This window comes from Ambystoma mexicanum, chromosome 3p (assembly GCF_040938575.1).
Source record: "Ambystoma mexicanum isolate Mex_15411 chromosome 3p, UKY_AmexF1_1, whole genome shotgun sequence".
Lineage (NCBI taxonomy): Eukaryota > Metazoa > Chordata > Amphibia > Caudata > Ambystomatidae > Ambystoma > Ambystoma mexicanum.
The window spans coordinates 27,884,512-27,901,992 of record NC_090925.1 but is presented as its reverse complement, the minus strand read 5'-3'; the positions used below and the strand labels follow the sequence as shown (position 1 = coordinate 27,901,992).

At 48.4% G+C, this 17,481-nt stretch overlaps 1 protein-coding gene across 5 annotated transcripts in view; it reads right to left on the bottom strand.

Annotated features, from left to right (window-relative positions):
* The window catches only part of LOC138580092 (kell blood group glycoprotein-like), a 537,793-nt gene that overhangs the window by 316,213 nt on the left and 204,099 nt on the right, over positions 1-17,481 (bottom strand). For all 5 annotated transcript variants that reach the window (XM_069650368.1, XM_069650367.1, XM_069650369.1 and 2 more), the window contains exon 2: positions 10,998-11,142. In XM_069650368.1, coding sequence (XP_069506469.1) covers positions 10,998-11,142 — 145 coding nt within the window. The remainder of the gene's footprint in view (positions 1-10,997; positions 11,143-17,481) is intronic.

Below are 17,481 nucleotides of genomic sequence, written 5' to 3'. Positions count from 1 at the left end.
GCTCTGTTCCATTTTGCTTAAAAAGAAAGGCTCCTATTCAGTAGGGACATACACCAGGTGTATGAACATTGCAATCCTTGAGAGGGAGGAAGAACCAGTGTATATAGGTGACCCTGTCTATTTCATATGTGGAGAAAAAGCTTATCCCTGGTTGCCTAAAAATTGGGGAGGTACTTGTTACTTGGGGATTCTGTTTCCTGGGGTGTTTCTTTCCAAAACAGCAGATATAGCCAAACTATCTAGATCAAGACCACGACGAGATGAGGAAGGAGGATTAATTGCAGAGGACATAGCAAAATCATTTATAACATTTTGGGGCCAAGCAATAAACTCCTATAACATAAACAACTGTCTAGAATATTAGAGAAAACAATAAATGGGACAACGGACATATTATACAACATGACGTTGGAGGAAAAAGGGATTAGATTGATGACCCTCCAAAATAGGATGGCTCTTGACATCATTTTGGCCTGTCGTGGGGGAGTTTGCAAAATTGTGGGATCATCGTGTTGCGTATTTGTAAGTGACTCCTCCCCTACGATTTTTGAAGCGATAAAAAAGTTGCAAGTTTTGAGCTCCGACCTCCATCCCCAGAAGGTATTTGGGAATTAAACATAAGCTCCTGGTTCTGGGAAATATTACTCTCATAGGGATGGAAATAAGTTGCAATACTAGTGGCAGTGCTAGGAATATTTATGACATGTTGTTGTTGCATACATTGTTTACCAATAATTTTCACTGAAGTAAGTGAGGAGTGCGTACACTAGGTAACACAAAAGAAAACTTGCAGATTGGATACTAAAATGAATCATGAAATGAAGACAGAAAAAGAATTTATGTCAATTAATATCGAGGACAATGATGACGATTATAGTAGTATGCAAAGTTCAGAATCAGATACCTGGTCAGAAGAAGATGCAATGGTTGGATGATGCGCTTGGCTTACAGCCAAGAGGAGGGATTGTGAGTCTAGAAATTACCCTCCCATAACATAGGCAATGTATTTTGTTGGCCGAAAACCAACCGCCTCAGATGTTCAGCATTATTAGTACAGACTCGTGAGCATGACCAGAGAGCGTCCATTTTGTAGGAATAGAATTCGCCATTTTGACTAATTTTCGCTTCGTGCTTTCTGTTCAAACTGCTTTGCTGTAAGCGTATTCTATTCCGTTATTGCTCATGCATAGAGCAAGGCCACACGTTACATGTTGAAACGTAGCTCAGGCATCCCAGACAGCAATGCCCAGTCTCCTCCCTCACAAGTCCTTGGAAGTAAGCAACAAGGCATTTAATCATTACGCAGGTGCCAGCTAGTCTCGCTGATGTGGTAGAAACGAACAATTAATGGCTTGAGTTATGCTCTCTTTTACGGCCCCACCTTCACTGAGCCCCTGTAGAGCGAGTTGACCTCTAGTACACGAATAGAAACTAGAAGATAGTGAGGCCTGGAATGTGTCTCTCCCCTGCACACAGCTTGCTTGTAAGAACAAGAGCATTATGTTCCCTAAAACAAAGAATCGTGTCCTCAAGTCTGCAGATTGCAAACTGTTGCTGAATAAATGTCTGAAGGTGTCATATTCGTCATAATTGTCAATTATCGAAACCATTTCAAAGGAAATACATTATGGACAGAATTGAATATGTCACTACTGATAATAAGATGTTTGATTTGTATATATGTAACTGTTATAGAATGCTCGCTCTCATGCGTCCCACGGTGTCTGGAGACACACATTGCAGGACGTGAGACCCAGTCAGCCGACTGAGACTATTTGCTTTGCAATAAACCCTAGATTTTGAGAATTGAACCTTGTGTCTGACGCATCACTAGCTAAAGTTTGTGTGTGGTGATTGTGCCTTGTTTCCATGCGCAAGGGTCCCCTAGGGGCCCGATCAGGCTTATTTGTATTTGTATTTTATTGAATTCATATAGCCCTTTAATCTAAAGTGCTTATACACCTAGCTCATCCCTGGCTTCCTAACACCCACTCACCCTAGCTCAACATTGGCTTATACACCTAGCTCATCCCTGGCTTCCTAACACCCACTCACCCTAGCTCAACATTGGCCTATACACGTAGCTGATCCCTGGCTTCCCAGCACCCACTCACCTTAGCACAACCTTGGCTTATACACCTAGCTCATCCCTGGCTTGCCAACACCCGCTCACCCTAGCACAACCTAGGCCTATACACCTAGCTGATCCCTGGCTTCCCAACACCCGCTCACCCTAGCACAACCTTGGCTTATACACCTAGCTCATCCCTGGCTTCCCAACACCCGCTCACCCTAGCATAGCCTTGGCTTATACACCTAGCTCATCCCTGGCTTCCCAACACCCACTCACCCTAGCTCAACCTTGGTTTATACACCTAGCTCATCCCTGGCTTCCCAACACCCACTCACCCTAGCTCAACCTTGGTTTATGCACCTAGCTAATCCCTGGCTTCCCAACACCCACTCACCCCAGCTCAACCTTGGCTTATACACCTAGTTCATCCCTGGCTTCCCAACACCCACTCACCCTAGCTCAACATTGGCCTATACCCCTAGCTGAACCCTGGCTTCCCAACACCCGCTCACCCTAGCACAACCTTGACCTATACACCAAGCTCATCCCTGGCTTCCCAGCACCCACTCACCCTAGCACAAACTTGGCTTATGCACCTAGCTCATCCCTGGCTTCCCAACACCCACTCACCCTAGCACAACCTTGGCCTATACACCTAGCTGATCCCTGGCTTCCCAACACCCACTCACCCTAGCTCAACATTGGCTTATACACCTAGCTGATCCCTGGCTTCCCAAAACCCGCTCACCCTATCACAACCTTGGCCTATACACCTAGCTGATCCCTGGCTTCCCAGCACCCATTCACCCTAGCACAACCTTGGCCTATACACCTAGCTCGTCCCTGGCTTCCCAACACCCACTCACCCTAGCACAACCTTGGCCTATACATCTAGCTCATCCCTGGCTTCCCAACACCCGCTCATCTTAGCACAACCTTGGCTTATACACCTAGCTCATCCCTGGCTTCCCAACACCGGCTCACCCTAGCACAACCTTGGCCTATACACCTAGCTCATCCCTGGCTTCCCAACACCCACTCACCCTAGCACAACCTTGGCCTATACATCTAGCTGATCCCTGGCTTCCCAACACCCACTCACCCTAGCTCAACCTTGGCCTATACACCTAGCTGATCCCTGGCTTCCCAACACCCACTCACCCTAGCTCAACCTTGGCCTATACACCTAGCTCATCCTTGGCTTCCCAAAACTCGCTCATCCTAGCACAACCTTGGCTTATACACCTAGATCATCCCTGGCTTCCCAACACCCACTCACCCTAGCACAACCTTGGCCTATACACCTAGCTCATCCCTGGCTTCCCAACACCCACTCACCCTAGCACAACCTTGGCCTATACACCTAGATCATCCGTGGCTTCCCAACACTCACTCTCCCTAGCTCAACCTTGGCTTTTACACCTAGCTCATCCCTGGCTTCCCAACACCCGCTCAACCTACCACAACCTTGGCCTATCCACCTAGCTCATCCATGGTTTCCCAACACCCACTCACCATAGCACAAAATTGGCCTATACACCTAGCTGATCCCTGGCTTTCCAGCACCCACTCACCCTAGCACAACCTTGGCTTATACACCTAGCTCATCCCTGGCTTCCCAACACCCACTCACCCTAGCCCAACCTTGGCTTATACACCTAGCTCATCCCTGGCTTCCAAACACCCACTCACCCTAGCACAACCTTGGCCTATACACCTAGCTGATCCCTGCCTTCCCAACACCCACTCGCCCTACCTCAACCTTGGCCTATACACCTAGCTGATCCCTGGCTTCCAAACACCCACTCACCCTAGCACAACCTTGGCCTATACGCCTAGCTGATCCCTGGCTTTCCAGCACCCACTCACCCTAGCTCAACCATGGCTTATACACCTAGCTCATCCCTGGCTTCCCAACACCCACTCACCCTAGCTCAACCTTGGCCTATAGACCTAGCGCATCCCTGGCTTACCGACATCAGCTCACCCTAGTGCAACCTTTTCTTATACACCTAGATCATCCTTGGCTTCCCAAAACCCGCTCATCCTAGCACAACCTTGGCTTATACACCTATCTCATCCCTGGCTTCCCAACACCCACTCACCCTAGCACAACCCTGGCCTATACACCTAGCTCATCCCTGGCTTCCCAACACCCACTCATCCTAGCACAACCTTGGCCCATACACCTAGCTCATCCCTGGCTTCCCAACACCCACTCACCCTAGCTCAGCCATGGCTTATACACCTAGCTCATCGCTGGCTTCCAAACACCCACTCACCCTAGCACAACCTTGGCCTATACACCTAGCTGATCCCTGGCTTCCCAACACCCACTCGCCCTACCTCAACCTTGACCTATACACCTAGCTGATCCCTGGCTTCCAAACAACCACTCACCCTAGCACAACCTTGGCCTATACGCCTAGCTGATCCCTGGCTTCCCAGCACCCACTCACCCTAGCTCATCCATGGCTTATACACCTAGTTCATCCCTAGCTTCCAAACAAACACTGACCTAAATAATAAGTGTGATTAGTTCAAATAAAAACTTTACACAAACAAACATTGTTCAATCCATAATACATTTGTCCTATATCAAGTATATCATCACATATGTCTTGACTTGTTCATCCATTAACCCACCCTAGACCACTGCTAGACCCCCTACCGACCCACAGTGTTGCATCCTGGGCTTCCCATGCTCCCATCTTAGCTTACTCTTGTCTTCTCCATTTTCCTCCTGCCTCTCCCCAACCACCACCCTACTAACACCTGCCTTTCCCCACCCTCCCAGCTTAGGTCACCCCCACCTTAGCCCCACCTAGCCTAGCTCACATAGCCTTCCCCTGTCTACACTATCTCTGCTTTTCCCCACCTATCTTAGCTCACCCCTGCCATTCCCTCACTGATGCTAGCTCACCCTTACATCCCCTCTCATCCACCATGCAAGCTCACCTCTGTATTTCCTCCCCACCATAGTGCACCTTGCCTTCACCCGCTCTCCCAAGCTACCCCTGGCTTTCCCCACCCACCCAACCCTTGACTTCACCCACCCAACCCTTGACTTCACCCACCCATAGACTGTAGCTCACACCTGCCTTACCTCCACCCACTCATCTGAGTTCACCGCAGCCTTTCCCCCACCCTTGCAGCATATGCCTGCCTTTCACCTCACCCATATATCCTATCTCACGCCTGCCTTACCTCCACCCACTCATTGTAGCTCACGCCAGCCTTTCCCCCACTTGCTCAGCTTACCCCTATCCTCCCCCACCCAAACACCATAGCTCACCCTTGAATTTCCCATCCACGTACCCTCTCTCACTCCTGACTTTGAACACTAGCTACCTATGGCTTCCCCCTGACCCACACTATCTCATCCCTATATTCTCTCAAACCTTATCTTACCCCTCCCTTTTACCACCACCAACAGTTGCTCACACCTGCCTTCCCCCACCCATTTTAGTTCCGGTCACCTCTGCCTTTTACCCCATCCAACATTGCTCACTTTACCTTTTCCCACCCACCCATGCTACTTCTATCTCTGGATGCCCCCAACACCCCCAGGCTACTTCCAACTATCACCACTTGCCCGTGACTCCCACACTTTCTCGTGGCTTTAGCCCTATTTCCCTTGGCTTTCCCCACCCTAGCTCACCCCCGATTCCCCAACCCTCCTAAGCTCACCCCTCGCTTTATGCCCTACTCACCCACCCTAGCTCACATTAGTAATAGATATAGGAAAGAGACTTCAGTACACAGTAGAAGTCTTTTTACCATATCTATTAATAATGGTATGTGCCTGTAAAGACTAACTGGCAGATATTGTGCATAAGCCCCCAGAGTTTTTACTCTGATGTTGCATATAAATGTAAAATGCAATAAACAACTGCAATTGCCACACCTTCTGGCTGGGCAGGTGTTTGCTTTATTAGCGCTCGTGTTGACATCACGAGTGCGCCATCAGGGCTGATTATCAATAATGTGTAATTTCTGGTGTACGTGGTTACCCTTCAGAAGCTCCCAGGGAGTGCCAATGCAGGCTTGGCTTCCGGTCCAAACATCCTGTTCCTGCTTTACAAGCTTCCGTGTGCACGGTGGGATTTGCCTTTAACTGATTATAAAGTTTCACCTCACACCTGAGAGTTTATTAAGGGCAAATCACGTGAAATAGCAGTACGTTACCTGATGCTGCCTCTAGCCTGTGGCCTGGGAGCGGTGGCTATTACAATCTTTCAAAAAGACACTGGTGGCGACCATGAGGTTTTCAGCCCCACTCAGAAAAATCCAGGGGTGTGTGGCTGAGCTGCCCTCCCCCGCCCCCGAACACAGATAATTCTCTTTTTTTTAACATTCTTTATTAGAGTTTTATAATAGAAGTCAAAAAGGATACAATATAAGAATCAATAATAATTCTTAAATGAACTTTTTGCAGTGTTTGCTCTGACCAATTAACTGAGAGCAGACACAAGCAGGGCCATCAGCTGCGTGATGGAGGGCCAGTAGCAGTCATGTGGCATGCCCCCTGAGCCCCACGCTGTCACACACTTACCTCACATGTCAGATGTCCCCTAAAGGACCCATATTATTTATTTTGGTTGCTTAAAACACATTAGTACCCGGAACGCGCAGTGCCCCGGGAATACAACGTGTGGATTGGCTCTTTTGCGAGCCATACCACACTGTATTCCCTTGAACGCCGGTGCGTCCTGCGGGTGCTGGGCACTCTGTTCCCGGCGAGGGGCGTGGCAGCCCCTCAGCCAATGAGGAGGCTCAAAATGGGGCAATCCCCGCTCCGAGCCTCCCCATGGCTGGAGGCTGCCTTCGTCGCCCGCCGGGGACTCAAGTAAGATTTATTATTATTTTTTTCCTTTCCTCCCTCCTCCCACCTCCGTGCCCACCCCACCCCACTTACCTTGTATCCCTTGGTCTCCGGCGGGGGACGATGGAAGCCTCTCCCCACCGGAGACCGCGGTATGCTTTTTTTTTTTTGGACACTATTCCGTTATGTCTTTTCCTCACCTATCGCATGCCCTGTGTCCTCCCCAAGCACAATTGCAGACATGTCCAACTCTTGGCCTTGACACTCCTATCAGCTGGATTGGCAAACCCGGTGCTCTCCCTTGATACAGGGATTGTTTTTGCAAACTAAATTAGGGAAACCCTCCATTCTATCGTGGCCCTCTTGAGCACGTCTCAAGTCCATCACGCAACCACTCACCAACTAACTACATCTAGTAGCATCCTCTGTCGCGTCTAGATATTGCCACCACAGTAAAACTGTACTCTAAACCAAGCTGTACTAGCCTAAGTTCTACACTCATGCTTGACGACTTGTGGGATGCTAGGAGGGTTGGGGATCTGGAAGCCTCTTGGTAGCATAGACTTGAGGGACGCAAGGAGGGTGGGGAATTCTTGTAGCCTCTTGGTGACATAGACTTGAGGGACGCTAGGAGGGTGGGCAAATCTGGAAGCTTCTTTGTGGCATAGACTTGAGGGACGCTATGAGGGTTGGTAAATCTGGAAGCCTCTTGGTGGCATAGACTTGAGGGACGCTAGGAGGGTTGGGAAATCTGGAAGCCTCTTGGTGGCTTAGACTTGAGGGACGCAAGGAGGGTGGGGAATTCTTGTAGCCTCTTGGTGACATAGACTTGAGGGACGCTAGGAGGGTTGGTAAATCTGGAAGCCTCTTGGTGGTATAGACTTGAGGCACGCAAGGAGGGTTGGGAAGTCTGGAAGCTTCTTAGTGGCATAGACTTGAGGGACGCTATGAGGGTTGGGAAATCTGGAAGCCTCTTGGTGGCATAGACTTGAGGGACGCTAGGAGGGTTGGTAAATCTGGAAGCCTCTTGGTGGCATAGACTTGAGGCACGCAAGGAGGGTTGGGAAATCTGGTAGCTTCTTAGTGGCATAGACTTGAGGGACGCTATGAGGGTTGGGAAATCTGGAAGCCTCTTGGTGGCTTAGACTTGAGGGACGCAAGGAGGGTGGGGAATTCTTGTAGCCTCTTGGTGACATAGACTTGAGGGACGCTAGGAGGGTTGGTAAATCTGGAAGCCTCTTGGTGGTATAGACTTGAGGCACGCAAGGAGGGTTGGGAAGTCTGGAAGCTTCTTAGTGGCATAGACTTGAGGGACGCTATGAGGGTTGGGAAATCTGGAAGCCTCTTGGTGGCTTAGACTTGAGGGACGCAAGGAGGGTGGGGAAATCTTGTAGCCTCTTGGTGACATAGACTTGAGGGACGCTAAGAGGGTGGGGAAATCTGGAAGCTTCTTGGTGACATAGACTTGAGGGACGCTAGGAGGGTGGGGAAATCTGGAAGCTTCTTGGTGGCCTAGACTTGAGGGACGCTGCTGGCGGCTAGCACTGGGTTCCCCCAGAAGGACTTCTATTGAAGTAATAGGGCATGGAATGGGGTTACCATGATTACTCACGTTGGCTAAGACCAGAGGAGTGTTTCTGCTCTTACACATGTGGCGTTTAGGTGGCAGCACGTTGTCAGCCACACGAAGGCATGAGTCTGTGAGGGCTTTTGGTTGTAGGTAGGGAGGATGCCGGAAGTCTTCTTACTGCTGAAAGTTCGGACTTGGATATGGCTGTGAACCCTCATAGAAAGCATGTTTAGGGGCCCGGACCGTATTCGTCATTCAAAGCATTTGAGTAAACTGAACGGCCTGGTGAAGCCTTACACTCATTACACGTATGAGGTCATTGGCATGTCCACCTAGAACATGTGTGTCATTTCGGTTTAATGACCTGAAAATACATGCGCTTTTGGGAATATATCGACTGTACTAGGACCTGATAAACAGATTGTGATGGCAGACAATGCACGGGGATTACACTCGATAATCTTTAATGTATTATTCGGCTTTAAAAATGTAAATGTGTAAAGGTTACTACGGACATAAATATGCCACAAAAAGTACATAGTGGCCAGCCTCCACAGTTTTCACTGTTTTATAACTGTAGCACGCGTGTGTTCATATTGAAAATGTCAATGCCTCTTCATTAGGTTTTTGAATATACCCGTGCTCTTTTCCCTTTCTTTGTTTATATAACATGTATAATATGTTTGTGAATGATATGCATACGTTATTGTTTTCCTAAAAATATAAAGCGGAATTGAGTCCGCACCTTTCTTAGATACTGGCTAAATAATAAAACAAGCCTTAAACTTACTTAAGATGTGTTTTTCGCTCCCATCCCTCTTGAGGCAAGTGAGCCAAAGCATGAAGCTCTGTATATACTTGGCATGAAAATTGTTGAAATCTTCACAGGAATTTTGTTAGTAAAGAAACTGAAATGCATGTGGCAGGACGCCACCTCTTTGTTTCCACAAAAAGTACTAAACCTATCAAGGTCGGGCAATGAATGCTCAGAGACACAACCAGGGTTCACATGTGTGGCTTGCAGGCGAAGCACAGACCTCAGCAATGAGTGCTTAACTCACTGAGCTATCTAAACGGCTCAATTACTGTAAGGAATGTCCATTGTCTATGCTGCAGAGTTGCTTGTGTCCCTTTTCCGTTTCAATGGCCCCACAAGTAACCCTGTCACCGCTGGTGCTGTTCTGGTGCGGTATGGTGGCGGGGAGAAAGAAGGTCCAGTGTGGTTCCATCTCCGCCATTTTTAAAGTGGACTGTTTCGCTGTGGCAATTTCACGTGGTCAAATCATTGGTGTCACGGTAGTGATGGGCAGGATGCTTTGCACAGGAGCTGGGACAGCACTGAGGTGAGTACCCCACCCTCATAGCCTGTCACCTGGCCTTGCATTGAGACCCGCCAGTAGCTGCTGCATTTTGGGTACAGTTTCAGGTGCCACGAAACTCGTATTTCCCACCTGAAAATGTGGCTTAGGGTTTATAAATGTTTAGGGTCTACTCTTCTGTTTAATACTTAGGCAAAGGATAAAATACGCCTACTTATCACAACTGTTGCTACCAGTGTCGAGTAGTGGCAATGAATTAATAATGTCATTCCTTTATTCTTAATTAGTACCGGGCGAGGGAGGTGTGGCGGCCTCTCAGCCAATGAGGAGGCTCAGAACTGGGTCTTTCCCACACGGTATAGACCCCATTCCGAGTCTCTTCGGAGTGGGAAGCTGCCATCTTTACCCACCGGAACTCAGGTAAGTGCGCTTCCCTGTGCCCACATCCCACCACCGTCACACCACTTTTTCAGATTTTTAGAGCCCCCCATTCACTCCCCACTTTCCTTGTGTTTCCTCCTTTCTTGCCGGCGCCAGGAACAGTACTACTCCCAGCACATCTCTGACTCCCGAATGTCTGCCATGAAAGGGAGAAGGGACTACTTATAGTTCCCTTCTCCCCGATCCATGGCGGCCATTTTTTTTTGTAGTTTTTTTCTGGATACACCATTGTTACCCTGGTACAATGTGTCGGGTACTAAAAGCAATATAACCATTGAGGGGGGGGCATTACTGGTGATGTATTGCCCCAGGGTTCACGTTAAAGCCCTTGCTTCGCTCAGGCTTTTAACTTCTGCCCCTCACTGGTAATACCCCCCTCGTTGGGTCATATTGCTCAATTCTAGCCTTCCTCTGCCTTCCTACTTTACCTGTGTCACTTCCTCTCCTCTCGACCCAAACATATCACATAACAATGTGGGGTGACTACTCTAATGAGACATTGCAACAACCATCGCAAATGCAGGTGAAGCTACCTAAGTCACCTATAGAGTTCTCTTTTTATGTTACTTAGTAATAGAGTTGAGATTGCCACAGAGTCCCAATCCTTTTACATCATAACACAAATGTGAGTTAACAATATCCGTCAATAGCAAAAACCCAGCAAAGCACCACCACCTCCAAGAGCAAGAAGACATAGAGACATCAACTTAAACAGCCAACATTGCACCGGACTCCTAGGACTTCCACGTTCCCGTGATCCAATTTTACCTTTGCCACAGGACAGGATGGTGAAGATTAGGATGAGCAGGAGTATCAGAGCCGCAAAGAACAGGATGCAAAGGGACAGGACTCTCCTCGTCCATTTCTTGCTTCTGGTGGACGCGGCAGGCACCTTGCGGTCTTCGAGAAAGGCCTGCATGGGACAGAGATATAAGGCCATTAGAAGGCAATATAGGGCTGATCAAATATATACACCCCAAAAAGCTGACAAAGCATACCATTATTAAGGGACAGGGCTGATATCACAGGGCACTGGACATTTGAAATACAAATTCTACAACAATCTGCAACAAATGCTACGGTTGAGCAAGAGAAGGGGTAGAATATTGTGCATCGATACTCCATCTTTGAGGACATAGTGGAAATTTTGAGGACATAGTGGAAACTCTGGAAGCCCTCCAGGATTACCCACTCCAGCTTGGAATCAGGATTCTCTTCTTTGACTGGAGAATATCCCCTTTCTTCATTCCTTCCAGTAGGATCTGCTGGCCTACAGATTCTTCTGTTTCCTTCTACATTTGACCAATGCTTTGGGGTTTGAGGACATTTTTCCAGACAGAATCCAGTGTGGACACCTGCCCAGGCGCTGGTCCACTACAACCTCTGCTGATAAATACAAGTCTGGGCCCTTCCAACCTTGTAAACCTTTATCCTGGCAGTCTCTTGAGAGATATGCAGAACAGCTATTTACTTCTCATCTACGTCTTCAAAAACAGATTCATTTTGATCAGTTGAGCTTCTGATCGAGCCACGCCAGTGAGGCCACCACGGCAGTGGGCCACTCTGACAGCTTGGACCATGGGGGCGCTCTTTCCAATTTTCTCCCCTTGGATGGGGATTAGGTAACAAGTCTTGGAGTGGTTCTCTTAACCTCTTTCCGGTCACAGCCCGTTAGTCAGGAAGGGGCCACCACGCAAGGCTGACCCAATCTCTATCGATTGTGGAGTGCCCCAGGGGTCTGGCCTGTCATCAATGGTGACATCTACATGTAACCTCTGGGTGCTGGTGGGGGACATGGCTGAGTGAATTCACCCATATAATGATGACACTGAAACTTATCTGAATGTTTTGTTTCTGGTAGATGACTAAGGGCCAATGGATGGGAGTGGTATCATGAAACACTGGATGTCCCTTCATGCTCTTAAACTTAATCCGGCTGACACAATGTTGTTGTGTTTTCAATCTCATTTTCCTTTAGATTTCTTTTCAATCTTGATTTTCAACTTTTAATTCACTTAAAACTTTTGTTTTTTTACTCACCAATCTACGCATATCCAGACACCCACAAAATTCAGCATCAAATATACCTGCATTCTAGAAATCTCCATCGCAGCGGCTGTAGTGGGCCCTCATACTGTTTAGCCAAAGTAATCACCCCCATAACTCGCCTGGCCGGCGTGGTCGTGGTTTTTGCCACCCGATTGTCCCAACTCAAGCTTGGTTGCACCTGTAAACCAAGTTAGGTACCACCCTCCACCCACTCGAGTTTGAACCCTCCTTTACAAAAGGAATAGGATTTGCATTTCCTCAGGGCAACAAAAGAATTGTTTTAGATTTCGAAATATTAATTTTTAGATCTCTTTCTCTGCATGAAGTTGGTATTTTTGGAGACCTGATGGAGCCTTGGAAATCAGAACAGCAGCACCTGCATGAAGGAGACGACCCCATTTACTCCCCAAAATCGGAGCATCAGCCTCCAAATTATACAAAAAGGTTGCAGACGCCCGTCTCTAGAAAGAACATGATAACTTGTTCTGTGGTTTTTTTCCCACTTTGCGATTCCGCAGCCATCTCTTTTTTCTCACTGTACTTTTCACAAAGGAAGAATGGCCATTTGCATATCAGTCTTTGTACCACCCACACGGGAAGTCCAGCACCAAAATGCCTCCGGATCATTTATAGCAACTTAGCTATCATTTATGAATAACGAAAACCAAAGGGGAGACATTACACACCGCTGTCTCCCCCCTTTCTGCATGGGAAATTCTGAAGAGCACTCCCCAGCTGGCGCCCAGGGAACCACTGCAAAACGATCTACATACATGTAGGAAAATTGCACGAATCAGTGGCGAAGGAACCCCACAGATTCTAACAAGGCCCACAGAATCCAACGCTCAATGGAAGCAGCAAATACATCCATCCCCTTGAGCTTAGCCTATTTATCAAGTAGCAGGGAAAGTCGAAAAGACTGGACAATTGTTCAAGTTGCTTTTCCAATGTATTTGTATTTGTATTTATTTTATTTGTATAGCGCTCCAGGCCCGAGGGCATCCGGACGCATATCCGGATATCCGGGCGCATATCCAGAGCAACAAGGTACAGATAAGACAGTGGTTACAGTTACATTTGAATTCAAGGCAGTATTCATGAGTGTATGACTGTAGAATGTGGGCCAGTTTGTGGAGTTACTTCACTGTGTGGCTAGTAGTTTTGACCAGTGTTGTTCTTTAAAATGCACAATTTGCATCGCATTTTATCAAAAAACTCCCCCTTGGGTACTATTCAAACACTGTCGCAAAAGGAATGAATAGCCATTTGCAACTGTCGGCCACTTTTTCATTGGTGCCCAAGACAATTGTAAGGCCCAGTTCGACTCTGCTGAGATCCAAGGAATTCCAATTGGAATCCATAGTGTGGTGTTCGCGTAAATATGACAGGATTTTATTGTGTGCACATGTTGCATGGAGAAGATGACAACACCAGCAGCAAAGGCGTGCCATCAGCCTTTTATGTTTCTTCCCATCGTCTCGGCGGTGTTGGTCCATCTGCGCAAACGCACCACTTGAAAAGACAACCAATATCCACTCTCGAGGGATCGCTCCTCCCTGGCCTTCTTCAGTGCTGGGGCTGTGCTGGGGAACAGGCCAGATGCTGCATCTGGCAGGCGGCTGGCTGTCCTCCCCAGCTTTTCCTAAACAGCAACACAATATGTGCACTTATACCAGAGCCCGTCCTTAGAGGTCCAATCTTTCGTAAGACCAAAGGGTGCACATGCTCCGTCCCTGCGACATCTAACAACACGGCTGAACTCTTCAAAATCTGCAAGGAGCTGGCCAACCCTGCTGCAGTCACTACCTCTCCTGTTCCCTCTGCACGGCCTTGGCTTCTCATTTCATCTAAAACACTCGGGACATCCTGTCCACCCTCTCTTCCTCTTCCGTCTTACACTCCTGGCCTACCTGTGGCCTCCTCTCCTCCTCCCTTCTCTTCCTTTCCCCTGTTCACCCGTGATGACGTTTCTATACAAGTCCAATCTATAAAATTCTCATCAAAACAGGTTCTTCCCTGTTTCTCCAAAACCATCAAGAACCACATCAACACCCTTTCACCAGCCCTGGCCGATTTATGCAATCACTCTTTTGCCACTGGATGGAACCTTCCCCTCCCCCTGAAGCACTCCTTTGTGCACCCCCTCCTCAAGAAGCCCTCTGCTGATCCTTCCTCTCCGGCTAACTATTGCTCGATCTCTATCACTCCTTTCCTGGGCAAACTCTTGGAAAGGTTAGCCATCTCCCAGCTTAACCTTCATACTGAATCTGTTGGTTGTCTCCATGACTATCAGTCTGGCTTCAGAGGAGCCAAAAGCACGGAAACTGCTGTCCTGAACATCTATGGAAACCTGCTCTCAAACCTTGATTCTAACCTTCCTCTGTCCTCATTCTCCTCGATCTTTCTTCTACTTTTGATACTGTCAAGCATGCCATGCTGCTCAGTCGCCTCTGTGGTACCCTGGGTATCACTGATCAGGCCCTGGCCTGGCTGAACTCCTTTCACACTGACCCACCCTGTAAGGTCCAACTGTGGTCCTTCCTCTCTTCCATCTCTCTCTCTCCCTCTACCGTTGATGTTCCCCAGGGGTCTAACCTCTCCCCCTGGCTGTTCATCCAACACCCGGAACCTCTTGCCCACTGCATCGCTGCACTCTGCTCCAACTTCTCTCCTCACATCTCCGATGTCCCTCAGCTGCACCACCTCAGAGGTATTCTTCCTTTCCTCACTTTCCCCCAGAAGCTCGCTGTCTCCAGAGCTCTGGTCCTCTCAAAGCTGGACTAGTGCAAAAGCCTCTTTTTAAATCTTCCTGGCTCTATTCTCTGCCCTCTGCAACTAATCCAGAACAGGACTGCGAGACTTGTCCTTGGCCTCAAGCCCAGGGATCGTATCTCTCCAGCGCTGAAATCTCTTCATTGGCTTCCAATGTCGGTCAAGTTCAAGACCCTCTGCTTTGTCCAAGGCTTTCTGGGGCCTGGGACCGCACTACCTCCAACTCTCTCTTCCTAAGTATCTGCGATCTCGAGCTCTCCGCTCATCCACACCCAACTCTCTGAGGGTCAGACAATAGTCCAAGTAGAGGGTTGGGGGCAGATCTCTTTCTTCAGCTGGGGCCTCCCACTGGAACAGCCTCCATGACTCTCTCAAACTTGAGCAGAACCATCACGAGTTCCGGAAGCAACTCAAGACCATCCTCTTCGCTTCTGCTTTCTCTCTACCTTCCTGCTGCTGATGTCCCAACTGCTCGATGCACTGGTCACCTGGCCACCCTCTGAACTTGGGCCCAGGTCCCTGCATGTCCAGTTGCACCTCACACTGCCTCTTGGTTCCCCCAGCACTTGTGGTCTGTAACTGTAACCCTACCGTCCCATCTCTCTGCACTTACGAGCCACCCGTTGGTTGCACTTTCTGATTACATGCACTGAGCCACCCGCTGGCTGAACTTGTGAGTTAACTGCACTTCCCCCTTCCCTGCATTTGCATGATCCGAATGACACAAGGCCTAGTAAAATTGTTGTTTTCTCCTCGCTCTGTTTCTCGCTCCTTGTCTTGTCACGCCTAGAAACACTTGTGTACAGGCGCGTTATGAACGGCACATCATATCATGTAGGTTCCTAAAAATCCAGGTTCAGAGAATGTCCATATTAATATTGAAGATTTCATCGCCTGTGGCTAAATACCCGAAGTTACAGGCGCAACGCACTTGTGTAATCGCTGGTGGTGACTGAGACGTTACAGTTCGTCACATCAGTGACATTAACACAAACACCACCAGAAATCAAAAAGAGAGGTGTTTCGGAATCAGAGCCCTTACAACAAATGTGCAAAGACAATTGTGAAGTTGTTTTTGCTTATCTTCTTGATGTAGACCTTAGACCAGGTGTCAGTTCTGGAAAATCCACACAGCACCCATTGCCACATCTTAGAGACTACTCAGGCTATGCAGGAAGCATGTCAATGTGTGCCAGCCTCACACTAGGAAGCACAGATTGGCAATGCCTCCAGCTCTGGCACTGTGAGGAGATGCAAGCGGCAGGCTGGAGTAGGAGCCAGACTGGCAAGGCAGACCCAAGGACAGAAAATGCTCCAAGAAATGCGAAAGCTGCCTCGAAACGAGGCCATGCAATACCGGCGGCCATTTTGTGTATATTGATTGCTGGAAAATTGGCAGATACCATCTAAGTAGCATAACATTGGCAGCACTACATGATCTTTCATAAAGTTTACAGAAAAATAGTTCCACCGAAAACTTTCCTGAGAACTAAAGCCACAATTCATTCCAGAATGTGTGCAGCGGCAAGTAACTCTTGTCGCACTTTGCTAAAGATTACATGTAAAAATGTATTGAAATTCGGAGAAAACACTTTGTTAGAGAGACTTTATGGCTGCAGCAGAAATGACAAAACCCCACAAGTTCACCAGTTATGGTCGCGAGAGCAAAACACAGCTCGCCTGTCGCCAACATAAAACACGCCTAACTCAGGCAGTGCAATGCACTGGGCACGCCACTGCGTGCACCACCCCCAATGACATGCCGGTACCAACACTTTGTGCAGAGTTTGAGCAATGAAAGAACTAAGGAAAAATGTACAATGAACAGTCTGGGGTTGTTGTGAGGACCAAAAAAAAGAGGCCAAAGCACTGTAGAAATTGGGATGATATCACGTGAGCACGACAGCGGCGTTTGCAGTAAAGTGGGCGTACCCGTGCCCGCCAGTGCGCGCTGGGAACCCGAAGTGTTAAGACCTGTGTCCCGCGTCTCCTTTCAGGTACGGAGGGCAAGGCCTAGCCACGGGAGTCCTGGGGGCAGAATACCAACACCACAGAAATGACTTTGAAGACCAGAATTCCTAGGGCCTCCTGCAGAGAGCGCTTCAACCACCGCCAGGGTCACTTTCTAATCCGCGGAGCAGTAAAGTTAGACCAAGGCCTAAAGTGTTTGCTTCTTGGTTTTCCACCACAAGATATGTCTTCCCTTTGTAGGCGGAGTTATTACCACACCGTCCTCCCTTGCCTTCAAACACCGCATAGTTTAATGCCAGCCTTTCTTTTCATGCCGGAAGTAAGCAAATACATTCCCATGAAATCCGCTAAAAGTGCTAAATGCGGGCGGATTCCAAAGCAATCCATTGTAAACGCCGTCTGCAAAGCATAGCAAGCGCTCAGCTTTTACACTGGTTACGAAGCAGCATGGAAAAGCAAA